General features: G+C 42.2%; 1 protein-coding gene across 10 annotated transcripts in view; it reads right to left on the reverse strand.

The window, feature by feature from the left end:
• AKAP13 (A-kinase anchoring protein 13) overlaps positions 1-14,155 on the reverse strand; it is a 333,617-nt gene that overhangs the window by 205,808 nt on the left and 113,654 nt on the right. For all 10 annotated transcript variants that reach the window (XM_040493732.1, XM_040493734.1, XM_040493731.1 and 7 more), the window contains one exon: positions 2,232-2,379. In XM_040493732.1, coding sequence (XP_040349666.1) covers positions 2,232-2,379 — 148 coding nt within the window. The remainder of the gene's footprint in view (positions 1-2,231; positions 2,380-14,155) is intronic.

Raw genomic sequence — 14,155 nt, forward strand, 5'->3', positions numbered from 1 at the left:
CAAAGGCAAGGGGGTGCCTGGGTGGTTCAGTCGGTTAAGTATCGACTTCGGCTCAGATCATGATCTCACAGCTCACGGGTTCGAGACCCAAGTCGGACTGTGCTGACAGCTCGGAGCCTAGAGCCTGCTTCGGATTCTGTGTCTCCCTCTCTCTGACCCTCCCCCACTTGTGCTCTCTCTCAAAAATAAACATTAAAAAATTTTTTAAAATGAAGAAGAAGAAGAAGAAGAAGAACAACAACAACAACAACAACAACCACCAAAGGCAAGGGATGAAATGGGAACCAGAGTTCAGGAAGGAAGGTTGGAAATCAGTAAGGGTCTGGAACGAACTCGGAGCTCTGGGCTGTCGTACAAGTACAAGGGGCTTATGAAACTCAGGAAAATAAGCGTCCATCCTGATGTCAGTGCCTTGCCAGCGAAGGTCCAAGAGCTGCCGGGCATATCCGTCTCCCAGGGGCTGGACTTTGCTGGTACTTGGGACTGAGGACCACAACTAGGATGCAGGGCTACACCCTTGATACCCCTGACCTTTCTCTTACAGCCACTGGCATCCTCCCCATATCTACAGACACTCTTTCTTACACGTGCGCCAGTGACTGACAACTCTCCTTGCTGAGGACTGTTTCTCACACGTGGCAGGTGTTTAGCAATGGTGACACTGGATGGCACCTGCTCCAGAGGGGACCTCAAGTTCCAGATAAGCCTTTCTGACACGATATACATCACAGGAAACAAGATGTTTGGAGCTTTAGGTTACAAAGGAGGATACTTAATACGCTTTAGAGAAGAAATCAGTATCTATCCTGAACTCCTTGTTAAATTTCCAATCCCTAAAAATTTGCAGGGGTGGGGGGCGGGGGGCAGATATTCATAGGAATTGTCAAGAATCTTTAAATTCTGTACTGTATTTTTCAAAACCACTGCTGCCAAGCAGAAAGCTAAATACAGCTTTCAACTGTCATAAACCTCAGTTCTTAACTGTAGGATAATTTCCAGCAGTTGGTGGGTATCAGACATGAAGCTAATTTATATTAAATGGCACAGCAATGAAAAACTGGCAACAGGATCCAAAACTGGCAAGACTAGATATTAAAAGCCCTTGGTAAAGTAGTAGTTTTTTTACACTATTTCAACACAGTGGAATCAGTGTTACATAAAAACACCGGGAAAAAGAAACATTTCAGGAAGAACTAAGTCTAGTTTATTGTCTAAAGAACAAGTTAACTGTCAACACGTCTTAGGGGTTTACCCCTCAATGTGCCCGGTTTTGCCTTCTGATGAAAAGTGGTTAATTGTTAACTGTGAAACAAGGTCAGCTAAGGAAATGAGCTCATCTCGGAACACACGTCGGCACACCTTTAGGTACTGCGATAGGTGAAGAGACAGCCATTTTTTCAGCTCTTTCCGGGGGAAGTAGCAAGGACTTTGTGACTTTGTAAAGAATTTTTAATGAGTAAATACTTTCCCCTTTGAATTCTGTTAAACAGTGATTAAACATGGTCCTCGTTCCACCATGAACCATAATTTGGAAAGTTTGGCTTTTATAAAAGATTCTTAGGTCCCTCTTAGATTCTGAGGCCTATGTTACTTATCGTTCTACCTCTGCTTTTGCCCCTGTGACATTCAGCATCAAATCTGCAGTCACAGCACGGCAGCCACGTTAGAACCTGAATCTTCCACATGTTTTACTTTCCCCCAAACCTCAATACTCTAATAAATTAATATTTTTGCTGATCCTAATTTTTATCTTTCAACTTATGACACCATTTTTGCTAATTTCTAGTGAGTCTCAGATTTTCGTAGAATAAGCAATATATAAGCAAAATGCTTTACCTTAATGTGTATTTAAAATAAAGATCTGACAAGAAAGAGTTCTGTCACCCTGATCCGTTCTTCCTCTTACTCCACACTAATGAACATGGAATAAAAGTGTTGGAGAATCAGGGGATGCCTGCGTGTCTCTGTCAGTTGAGTATCCGACTTTGGCTCAGGTCATGATCTCAGGTTCATGACTTCGAGCCCCACACCGGGCTCACTGCTATCAACTGGTCAGCATGGAGCTCGCTTTGGATCCTCTGTCCCCACCCACCCTTGCCCCTCCCCTGCTTGTGCTCTCTCTCTCTCTCTCTCTCTCTTCCTAAAAAACAAATAAATAAATAGAACAGTTTTTAAAAAAAAAAAGTACTTGAGAACCAGCAAAGGCCAGTAAGATTCCACCCAATACTTACCAGGAGCAATGGTCTCCAGCGTATCAGCACTGACCTTCCGTGTACTTGTGCAGTGATGGAGGGTGGAACCCGAAAATACCAAATAAAAAACTACATCATCCTCAACTTTGTCCTCCTCAGCCAGCAACACCGTAACCACACAGTCGCCCTAGGAAAGGAAAGACAGAGCAAGCCTGCATTAGTCAGGTTCCTCCTGGGAGTCTACCTTCACAAAACATCAAATTTAGGGAAAAATCAAATGTATCATTTCTAGTAAGGTTATACAAACATAAACACTGAGCACTTGTGTGCCAGGAAGAATTGTAGGCACTGAGAATACAAAATGATCTGAAAAGAAGACCTCTGTGCTCCTAAAAGCTTCCCTTTCAGTGGAGGTGGTCAGACAAAGGAGAAAACTAACAAGGTAACATTTGGGATATTTACTTGATGAATGGGTATTAAAAAGAAAGGAATCCAACCAAAAGAATCCAAAAATAAGGCCAAGAGGATGGAGGAGGCATATTAAACAGTCACATCCCTGTGCCCAGAATGCCCCTTGCCCAGAGCAACAACTCTGAATTCTACACCCCAGACATCGCTGCCAAATCCACCCATTCTGCAACAAGGACAGTCTCCACTGAGCCTGCCTGGACGAGTGCAAAGAGCATTCGTTTGGGCTCTGGGCAAGTCTGGGTTTAAACTCCACCCACAAAGACTTGACTCAAATCCTCTAACCCTACTTTCCTTGTCTATACAAATGGAGATAATGCATTCTCTTCCTCCAGCTAATATACGAAAACTCTTGGAACATATTCTGCTCTCAGCCTACGATAATATTCTTAATCTACATGGATGGGACGGTCACTTTTCTACTAATCTGTTTCCTGACCATCTGGAATCCCTACCCTTCTTTACCCAACCCTCCATCAAACCCTTGCAATCAGACCAGAAACTTGCCAGTACCTCTGCCCATGACTCTGCAACTACTGAGAAGACATCTCTGTCATTTATTCACAAATATTCCTTCTAGTTTTTACAGGTTAGTTTTTTTCATTGAGGCTACTGTCTAAATTAAATATAATCTATAAAATACAGTCCTAATTACCATCTTCCCAATCATAAACATTATACAATTCATGTTGTCTCCATAAACAAAAGATTTTAAAGCACCAAGGTTTAAAGCACTGGGGCTTAGTATTATCTAAATCTTAATAATGCACTATGAAAAAAAAGAAAAACAATAATGTACTATGGAAAAACCAATTTAGAGAAAGCCAGACTACAATAGGGGAGAGAATTCTCATGCCTTGCAGTATTTTTTTCTTTTCCATTTTAACACCAATGAAGTCTATTAGAGAACCATGCCACCCTGTGGCCACAATTTACCAAGCCTGGCAGCAAAATGGAGCAGCAGGTAGAGTTCCATTAAACACCGAAAACCAGAAATCATAACATCAAACTTAGGACCAAGCCTATTAACAGAAATGCTCCAATAGGTTGATTCTGGAAACAGAGTTCAAAATATTTCCTAAAGCCTCAAAGGCCTATTTCTTCACTTATTCCCAGTGCTTTGTGTACATGGTAGGGGCTCAAATGTGCTCAGTGCAACACGTAAGAAGTCACAATGAGCAACAAATAAGCTGTGACTTACTATGTACAAATGCCGAACTGGAAAGTTCCAAAGCACCCTAACACAAGGAACAGCACAGTCGGTACAACAGAATTATCCCTGGCTGCAGTCGCTATTTAGAATTATAATGGAGACTCATGCCTAAGTCCTTTTCTTGGAAACATGTTTGAAAAGCTTAGGCTGGTAAAATTTTAATACCCGTTGGCATGATAAACCGCAACCAGCTAAAATGTCTGCAGCACATGTGAGAAGAACAAACTTCTCAAGGTATCGAAATACCATTATAACCCGGAAAAAAAAAAAAATGAGAGCTCTGAAGTTTCATCCTTTAGACCACAGGCGGGCCCGCGGGCACATCCAGCTCTCTGCTTGTTTTTATATGGCGCAAGAGCTCAGAAAGGTTCTTTACACTTTTAAATGGTTGAAAAAAAAAAATCTTTTAACATGTGAAAATTATCTGATGTTCAAATTTCAGCGTCCATAGGTAAAGTCTTACGCCGGGCCACGCTTCTGTACTATAATGAGCCCCTGCAGAGTTGAGCGGTTCCCCGAGACTGTATGGCTTGCCAGCCTAAATTATTTACACTGTGGACTTTTAAAGAAAAACAAAACAAAACAAAACATCTGGGTTTGTTCTTTTTTCCACCTAGATATGTATCCTGGAAGTCTAAGAATATATCTTCTTTCTCAAGATCAGGGATTTCCACATGAGACCCAATATCTTGCTAGAAGACAGAAGACTCTGTGCCCAAGATATTAAGTGATAACTGGGGCCTTCTTTTAATGGAGGACAGAGGAGATGGCTAACATCAACCTCTTTCTTCACTCGCAAAATAAAGAAGCTTTAAAGCTCTCATAGCTTCAATGGTTTTCTTTTTAATGTTAAGTCAAACTACCCAAAATATTAAAGAGAAGGGACCCCAGAAGCCTCAATCACCTCAGAGCCACCTGAAATTCAGATTCCAAAGGCACCCAGGACGACAGCACCTGTCTTCCCTGGAGGAGCACCCTCTGCCCTCCCAAAGTCACGGGAGCAGACAGTCAACACTGTCACTCTGCCGTGGGCCACATGGCTCCGGTTTCACTGCAGGGACAGTGCACCTACAGTGATGCAGGCGGGAGCTGCAGGATTAGGCTCGTGCGGTGGTGCCTGAAAAGTAAGGATGAAAAACAGATCTAAAAAGAACTCTGGTTGAGATGATTGCTGTAACCACACCTTCCCTGAGGAATATTCCGGTACATAATTTGTTGCTCATGGGAAGGACAAGCCCCATGGAATGAACAGACAGATCAACCTAGCTACTCGGTTACTATGTCTGTCACGCATCTAACCACCACAGATGAACTTACTAACGAGGGCAATTTTCAAGACGTTCTGGAGTGAAGCCCCAGGAAGAGAGGTTCTAAATCTCTGCTTCTCCAGTAAACCGAAGAAACAGAGTGCTCTCCTCACAACGGTATTTTCCATGCTTCTGCATTAATGGGAAATGTATTCCCGAACCTGACACTTTTTTGAATCTGGACTATTTCTGCTGACAGATGCCAAAAGAACTAATGGAAAAAGACAACCTATACCAGGCCCCATCTTGTTACTATTGGTGATCCCCCAAATACGAAGGCACCGTAGTCCTAAACGCCAGTCACTTATTTGCCAAGAAAAACAGAACTTTATATGGTAGCCGTGGTCTCAGTTCTCCCCATCTTTAACTCGGGTATATAGTAGACATACAGTACTAACAGTATCATAATCACCTTTATATATTTATTGGTAAGTAACACAAGGGCACCTGCGTGGCTCAGTCGGTTAAGCGTCTGACTCTTGACTGGCTCAGGTCATGATCCCACAGTTCGTGAGTTCAAGCCCCACTTTCAGCACAGAGCCTGCTTGGTATTCTCACTCTCTCTCTCTGCCCCTCCCCCACTCACTCTCTCTCAAAAATAAACTTAAAAAAAATTAAGTAAACAAACGTTTTTTTCCCCAGACTTCCAATCTGGAATTCAAAGAACAGATCTCCCTTTTCTAGATCAAGGATTTTCTCTTCCTAGGAGACCCATCGTCTTGCTGACAGACTCTCCAGGCCCCTGAGATCCTAGTTATGCCCGGGGCCTTCCTTTCACTGGGGACAGTATCTGGATCAGGAGGAAAATGACACAGGGAAGGGCAAAGCAGGAGAGAGAAGATTACGGTGTGGGAATGGACAAGGCCTGGGAAACGGGGTGAGTACTTATGAGGAGGACGGTGGAGGGCTGGCTATTAGAGAAAATCCTAGCCAAGTATAAAGCATCCCAGCTCATGGCTGACAATGGTGCCCGAGTTCAGCTGGCGAAAGATCAGTATTAGCACCACCTAGGGCGCCTGGGTGGCTCAGCTGTTGAGGGTCTGACTGTTGATACCTGCTCAGGTCGTGATCTGGTGGCCATGGGATGGAGCCCCGCATCAGGCTCCTCACTGGGTGTGGTACCTACTGGGGATTCTCTCTCTACCTCCTTCCCTCTCTGCCCATTTCTCTCTCCCTCTCTCTCAAAATAAACATTTTTTAACAATATATTATCACCACCTTAAGTCAATTTGTTTTCTAACTTTCAAATTTGGCTTTTAATGTATTAACATGCCATGGTGGGTAAGAGGATGATCTCTGGCTGAATCACCGCATGGCACGTCAATTTCTAACTGCTTAACCTCTTGGATATGTTAAATTCTCCGCTGTAAGAGAGAACAATCACACTTCCCTCATAAAGTTGTACGAATTAAATAAGTGATAAAAGTAAAGCACCTAAAGCAGTTCACGGGACATAATAACATGTTCAACAAATAATAATTATAATCAATGTAACGCAGACGTAACATATAACGGATGTGACCACAGTTATTATACTGTATTGTATATTTGAAAGTTGCAAAGAGAGTAAATCTTAAGAGTTCTCATCACCAGAAAAAAAAAAATGTGTAACTATGTGTGGGTGGATATTAATTCAACTCATTTTCATGATCGTTTTGTAATCTATACATATATCAAATCATTATGTTGTACACCTAAAACAAATACCATGTTATTTGTCATTTATATTGTGGTAGGGTCCCCTCCCTAAGGAAAGAAAAAAAATGGGGGGGGGCCTTCAAGGTAACCTGGCTATGCACATACATAACATCCTTCATGACCCTGTAACATGAGACCACTTAATCAGACTACATGTTTGTGTGTGTTACCATATATGGGAGACAAAAAAAATCGACAATGTATAAAAAACTGTGCCACATGATGTTTGGTGCTCAGTGCTTCGGGTACGAGCCCAACTGAGCGGTGCCGGCAGGAATGAAGTTGCTTCCTGGAAAGAAAAGTCTGTGTCACGACTCTCTGTGGGAGAATCTGGCTACACTATCTCAATAAGTAAAGAAATAATAGCTATTATTATTCACTAGAATGTAAGTGCCATGAGAGCACATTTTATTCATTGTGATATCCCCTTAGTCTAGAATAGGAAGTAGCCGGTGCTCAAAACACACTTGAGAAGGAAGAAAACACCAAAACTTTATTAGCAGGTACCTATACCTAGGATGGTTGAAGCCAATTTCATAATGTACTTTGTGCTTTTCTGTTTTCCAATATTTTCAAATACGGATGGGTTCTTTTCAAAAGAAAAAAAAATCCTTATTTTTTAAATAGTCTGCTCACTTATAAATTACAAAAGGAAAACTAGATACCTGGTGGATATCACCTGAATCAAGTCAGCAAAAAAGGTAATGTTATAAATAATGAAACCAGCACCACTCCTGATGACACCCACAGAGGACAGAGCATCACTTACAGTGTCCCCAACAAAAATGCATAACCTCAATCCAGTCTTCAGTAGACATCACACAAACCCAAGGGAAGATGACCTTCTATAAAGAAAACTGGCCAGTTATTCTTCCAAAATATCACTAATGAAACACAAAGAAAGACTGAGTTAATGCTCCAGACTAGAGACTTGCCCACTAATGTGACACAGGATTCTGGGTTGGCAGCTGAAAGGCAGAGGTAAATTGCCATGAAGGGCATTATTGGGACAACTGGCAACATCTGAGGAAGGCTTACAGGTTTAACATTGTACCAGCATTAAAGGGCCTGGTTTTGCTAATTGTGCTGTGGTTATGTAAGAGCAATATCCTTGTTCTTAAGAAATACACAATGAAGTATCTGGGTTAAAGGAGCATGATGTCTGCAACTTACTTTAAAAAAAAGACAGACAACGATTAAGCAAATAAGGCAGGATGTTACATTGAATCCGGGTTTAATGTAAATGGGATTTCTCTGTACTATACCTAACAATTTCTATGTAAATTTAAAATTCTTCAAAATACAAGATTTCCAAAAAAACCATTTCTCCAAAAATTTCTATGTAATCAAATATTCAAAGTTAAAGGGGTACAAAAATTAAATTACATTCCTGAGAGTGGTTTTTTGGGTTTTTTTACATACTGCAGACATATATTTTTAGTAAAGATATTCTTGCAGGGTTCCAGAATTATGAAATTGTTAATAATAACTGCCTTTCATTCAAGAATCTTTTTTTTTTTAATTTTTTTTTAATGTTTACCTTTGAGAGAGAGAGAAGTGGGGGAGGGGCAGAGAGACAGCGAGATACAGAATCCGAAGCAGGCTCCAGGCTCTGTCCTATCAGCACAGCTGATAGCACAGAGCCCGACACGGGACTCGAACCCACAAACCGCGAGATCATGACCTGAGCCGAAGTTGGACGCTTAACCGACTGACCCACCCAGGCGCCGCCCCTCATTCAAGAATCTTCAAGAAGTTTACAGGCCTTCCCAAATCAATTTCCCAGTTTGCCAAAATGACAAGGCTTCTCCCTGATGTTCACAGGGGAAAGTGAAACAAAGGAGGTAAGTCATACAAAGTAAAGGTTGAGCATTAGTCCAAAGTATTATCTCTCCATGAGGTGTCTGTGATTACAGTATTGAAACAGTAATTCCAAAGTGCGTCCTTATACAATTCAGACACTTCTTTGCATTCATGCAATGAGCTTCATTCTCTCCTTTAAATACAAGAATATAGGCAATTGACAGACCCCTTTGCCCAATCATTTCCTAAAGCAACCAAAGACTGACAGTCAGCTATAGTTTCTCCCTAGTCTGAAAAGAAAGTCTCTCCCTTGGAAAATCAGGGCAGCCGGTTTCCAATTTCATTAAAGGCTCACACAACAGAAGGACACCCAGGAGCAGTGAGCATACCTAACGCTCAGCTCTTGGTCACTAAACACCATTCTCCATTAAAGGAACCAGGGCCACTCAAAAAAAGCAGTGTTTCCAGACCTAGGATCAGGGTACGGACACGATGAGCCTGGAACATCTTGTGTTTGACAGAAAATAAGGAAGTGCTCAATAAAGAAAAAAAAAGATGGTGACATGTTGCACACTGAAGTGGCTTCCTTGGCCAAATCTGGGACAATCTGAAGACCAAAACAATTAAAAACACTAGCAAACCATAAATAATTAAAAAACAGGAAGTCATGAGTCTATAAGAATACCATATAAATGAATTAAACAGAGGAGAAGGGAGAATTCCGGAGTATGACAGAATGATGAAGCCTCACTGGTAGAGAGGGTGCCGGAGTGCAAAGGGGTAAGCCCTTTGCAACCGTAACACTAAAAAGTGATTCTAGAAAAAATGATCAATTATCAATCTGGGGAGAAAGTCCAAGGAAGAAAAAGACATTTACGTTGTCTTAAATGTGTCTCCCCACAAACTGCTTTTTATTAAAGGGAGAAAAACCATGGTATTTATTCAGTGAAGAAATTCACCAATACTTTGACCAGGTGATCAAAATAAACATCCCAATAAAGACAGATGAACACATGTGCCTCCATGTGTGATGCTCTGAGAAGGACACAATGTGACCTATGTAGTGCTCTGACCAAGAATGCATCTAGCCGCAAGGAAACATCAGATAAATAAAAATAAGAAACATGCTTTTGAAGAAAGGAAGGGATTATTGTATTCTTCAACACCGTCAATGCCATAAAAGATCATGAAAGGTTGCGGCCATATTCCAGGCTAAAGAAGGTAAGAGACATGACAACCAAAAGCAATGATCTAACCCCCCTGTGATTAGCTGACCCTTGGACAATCTCAGGGTTGAGAGCACTGACACCCTCCCCTGCCACAGACAAAAATCCACATACAACTTTGAACTCCCCAAAACTCAAGTACTAATAAGTGAGAACGCCCAGAGATCACTTTTTAGTGCCATATGCAATTTCCTGGAGAGACCAACCGCTCATGTGGAGATGATAAGCCTCAGGCGGGGGTGGAAGCAGATACTGGCAACACTCTAGCTCCCTGCGCTCACTGGGACAGCACTAAGGGGTGGCTATGAAACTGCAGGATGATTAATTTCATTCTGTTATTATTTAACACTGCATTTTGTGTCTGTTTACATTTCTCTGAACTGCAAGTGACACCAGGTATGGTCTCTAAGTGTTTGCGAGCCTACATTTGGATAAATTTTAACTGTTTACAGTAGATTTGTGTATGTTATGGTGGTAAACCATAAAATAGACTAGAATCTACAAATATTTTATGCATTCATGACACACGCAACTTCTTAATGTTTCAATATTTCTGGGCTACATGGTTCATCTGTGAGCTGTTTCAAATTATAGCAAATCTCTGAAAACTTTTCCAATGGGCTTACTGGAGAAAAAAATCTACATACACGTGGGCCCGTGCAAGTCAAGGGTCAAATGTATATACTTCTCATTAGATGAAGCTTGTGGACGGCAAGAACTGTGTCCCTGCGTACAGTTCTCACAGTGCTTACCTAGCAACAGGAACTTCTGGCATACCCATATGAATAAATGTGGCAGAGATCAGCTCACATAGAATATTAATGGCAAGCCAAGTGATTCACACTTGGACCTGTGTAGGCAAGAAGGCAAACTAGAGCCTTGTGCGGTATGTACGGAAAGAAAACCGCGGGGAGAGGGGTGAAGGGTGACATGTTAACGGCAGCGAACGTTCTAGAAAGGTTTGTATCCGCAGCAGTATCCTAAAGAAGGAAAAAAGAGAACAGAGGCAAGGAAACCATATGTGTGGAAAACATTACAAAAACCTGGTTTAAGGAAGCAAAAAAAAGTTTAAACTGCTATGGCATTAAGATGACTTGAAAAGAAATACATATGAGAAAAGCATTCTGTTGAAAATAATTTGATGAAATATGGTAGCTGACTATCTGGGGGCTGCACAAAGATAGGAAGAGAGTGGACATGAAAAGGGGTATCTCACGAGGAAAAATTGAGGGGGGGCTAGGGGAATGAGTGAAAAAGAGGGCGATAAGCTGTAAATGTCAAGTTTCACAATTCAGCGGGATGGAAAGCAGACAGCATACATCCAGCAGGTGGTCGGCAGGTCGGGCTGAAGGAAGAGGTCTGGGCTGGTGAGCCAGACTCTCAGGTCCTGCACCCAGTTAAAGAGCCTTGAGCCCAGGCGAGAACCCCAGGTGACAGCCAACCCGAGTTAACCCTCGTGTTAACGAGCCTCTGCACAACATACCATTTTCATCTACCTCATCCTGTGCCTCAAACCCAGAAACAGGATCCTCTGAACCCCAGAGGAACCCAAGTTCAAGGGCCACCAAGAAAGAGGAGGAGACTTACCATGTTGCTCTTGTTAACGGCAGCCACAACTGAGCCTCTGCAGGGAAAACCTCAAGACGCGTATTTTCCCGGGTCTTCCGGAGAGCTCATTTGCTAAACTAAAATAAATATCACTTCCTAGAGTCATGATACAGTTCATTTCCCACCAGCTAAAAATATTTCAGGTTTCTCTCTGTGTTAACCAGCTTGTTGTTAATAATACCCTCAGTAACTACAAAAGCCTTTGAGGCAAAATACAACTGTTAATCTGTACTAACCTGGTAGAAAGCTACACTGAGTTAATGATCATTCATGAACTTTCAAGTAACTTATTGCCATCAATTATACAAAAAACTATTATCCATTAGTATTGGGATTGTTTCTGAAATATGAATATTTGAAAATATGAGTGTTAAACATTAACGTTGATATGTAAATGAGCCTTAAATGTTTGAAATTCCCTTTAGCATATTTTACTTTATTTCATTATTTTTTTTACTGCTAGTATAAAATTTCTATTCCAGTCCATCAGGTAGGTAAGTGAATCAGCAGAAACATAACATGAATCTGTATGTTGCCCTTCCTTCTGCTCTGTGCTCATCACCACTGCCTTGTCATTCATCTGTTCATGTTGAACAAGCACACAGTGCCTTCTGTTTAATATATTTTGTGTCTGCTACCCACCAGGTACTGGAATTATGAAAACTTCCTGGTGCCTGCCCTCCAGGAGCCCAGAGAGACATACACGTAGACAGGATGCCCTGTGGTTAAGTGCGATAATTGGCATCTAGGGGCAGAGGAGATGGGTACCCAAACTCTCCTTTGACGGGTGTGATCAGGAAAGCTGCTATGGAGACACGGGTATGCCCAATGCTGCTCAAAGCTCAACACGGGTCATCTCCAGCAGGAACATGCCTTCTGAGAGCTATGCCATTTACAACCGGAGGTGGAAAAGAAACTGGTACCCAGTTCACCTTTGCACATTCAGTATCTTGATATACAGGTGCTCAGTCAATGTTTGTTCGGTTGAACCAAAAACATTTCATCCTTCTAAAACACAAAACTTAAAATGTTATAAATAAACAAAATGCTAAGCTTGCTTTGCTTACGCCTTCCTTCAGTTAACGGAACACTGGCTGGGCGCTTGGTGAGGCCTACGGCAGACATAGAAGGTACTGAGACAAGACAGGTCTTGCCCCTTGGGGCTCAGAGTGCTTTCACAGAGTAAGCCCAAAAAGCAAAGGCTGAAGCTGTATCAACAGCAGTGTGGGAAACTCAAGGATAAGGTGCTGCGGTCATCAGCGGTGGCCCAGGACGCCCCGCTCAGCAAGTCAGGGGAGAGAGGCTTCCCACCAGCCCATCTCAAACACAGGCCACTGGAAAATCCTCTCCTGCCTTTGTCACGTTCTGTTTGAAAGAGATGATAGTTGCAATGAGTGGACAGGGCTGACGTGAGGGAGGAGTAAAAGAGGCTACACGCTGAATCCAAAATCATTCTGGAAACATCTGTCAGATTTGAGAGTTTCTCAACACTAAATATAATGAAGCCAACAAAATATCATATACTGGCAAACCTCAAAAAAATATCAAACTTCTGTACTTCCATCTCTGGGAGCACCCCGAAGTGCCATTCTGTGGCCTTCCGTACACAGAAATCTACTCCAGAGGGGAACATCACAAACTTCGACTGTAGGAGGACACAGGGGTTACATTTGTGCTGCTTAATTTACCAGCATTCTAGGCAAATAAAAGGCAGATTTCTAAGGCAGAGTTATGGCAAAGTAGTACCCCAAGAATCATTAAGACAAGAACTAACATAAACGTATGATGTCACCATCCAGCTAGAAAATAGAAGTCCTACCAGAAGAAAAAAAAAAAATCCCAAACCCCTCATCATTGGGCAGGACAGTGCAACTTTAATGTTTGTTTGTTTGTTTGTTTTTTAATATCCGTTCAAAGTAGCTAGTATGGTTTCAGAATAGCTAAGGTTTTCTGGGCAACTGGCATCATTACAAAATGGGGGGGGGGGGCAGGAGCATGGGCTCACGCACCTGCACATGCGCACACCTTCAGTTTTACTGAGTGCCCTCCATTTCTTTAAGCAAAACATGCTACTCTAACAGTATGTGCCACAGGATCGTGAAGTAGAAAAAACACGGGCTCAGGAATAAGAACAGAATCAGTTGCGTAATAGTTACAGACCTGATAAATAACCACTTAGAAGTTCAATCTGTTTGTCAGCAAAATGAATTCATTCATCACAATATTTACTGATCGTCAAACACTGTCGAGCAGTCTTAAGAACTATGGATTAAACTGAAATAGACAAGGCTCCTGGCCTCCTAGAGTTTATGCTGCAGGTAAGAAGATCCAATTATAAAAAGTAACATCGGGGGTAAGTTCTATTACGAAGAACAGGAGGGTCTGAAGGAGGGGCGAAAGGGTATTTCGGATAAGGTCATCAGGGAAGGCTACCACAGGAAGTCCTATCTGAGTACGAACCTGAAAGAAGAGGCAAGTTCCAAGTGTTCAAGGCCAAGAGAATGACCAGTGCCAGGCAAGTATCAACCTGACACGTACAAGGAACAGCAAAGAAGGCCAGTCTGCAGGAGCAAGTGAATAAACACTGGAGGGGAGAGGACGTTGGTCTGGATCTCAGTGTGATGCTGGGCCACTGGAAGG

Source organism: Herpailurus yagouaroundi, unplaced genomic scaffold, assembly GCF_014898765.1.
Source record: "Herpailurus yagouaroundi ecotype Mexico unplaced genomic scaffold, PumYag 185, whole genome shotgun sequence".
Taxonomy (NCBI): Eukaryota; Metazoa; Chordata; class Mammalia; order Carnivora; family Felidae; genus Herpailurus; species Herpailurus yagouaroundi.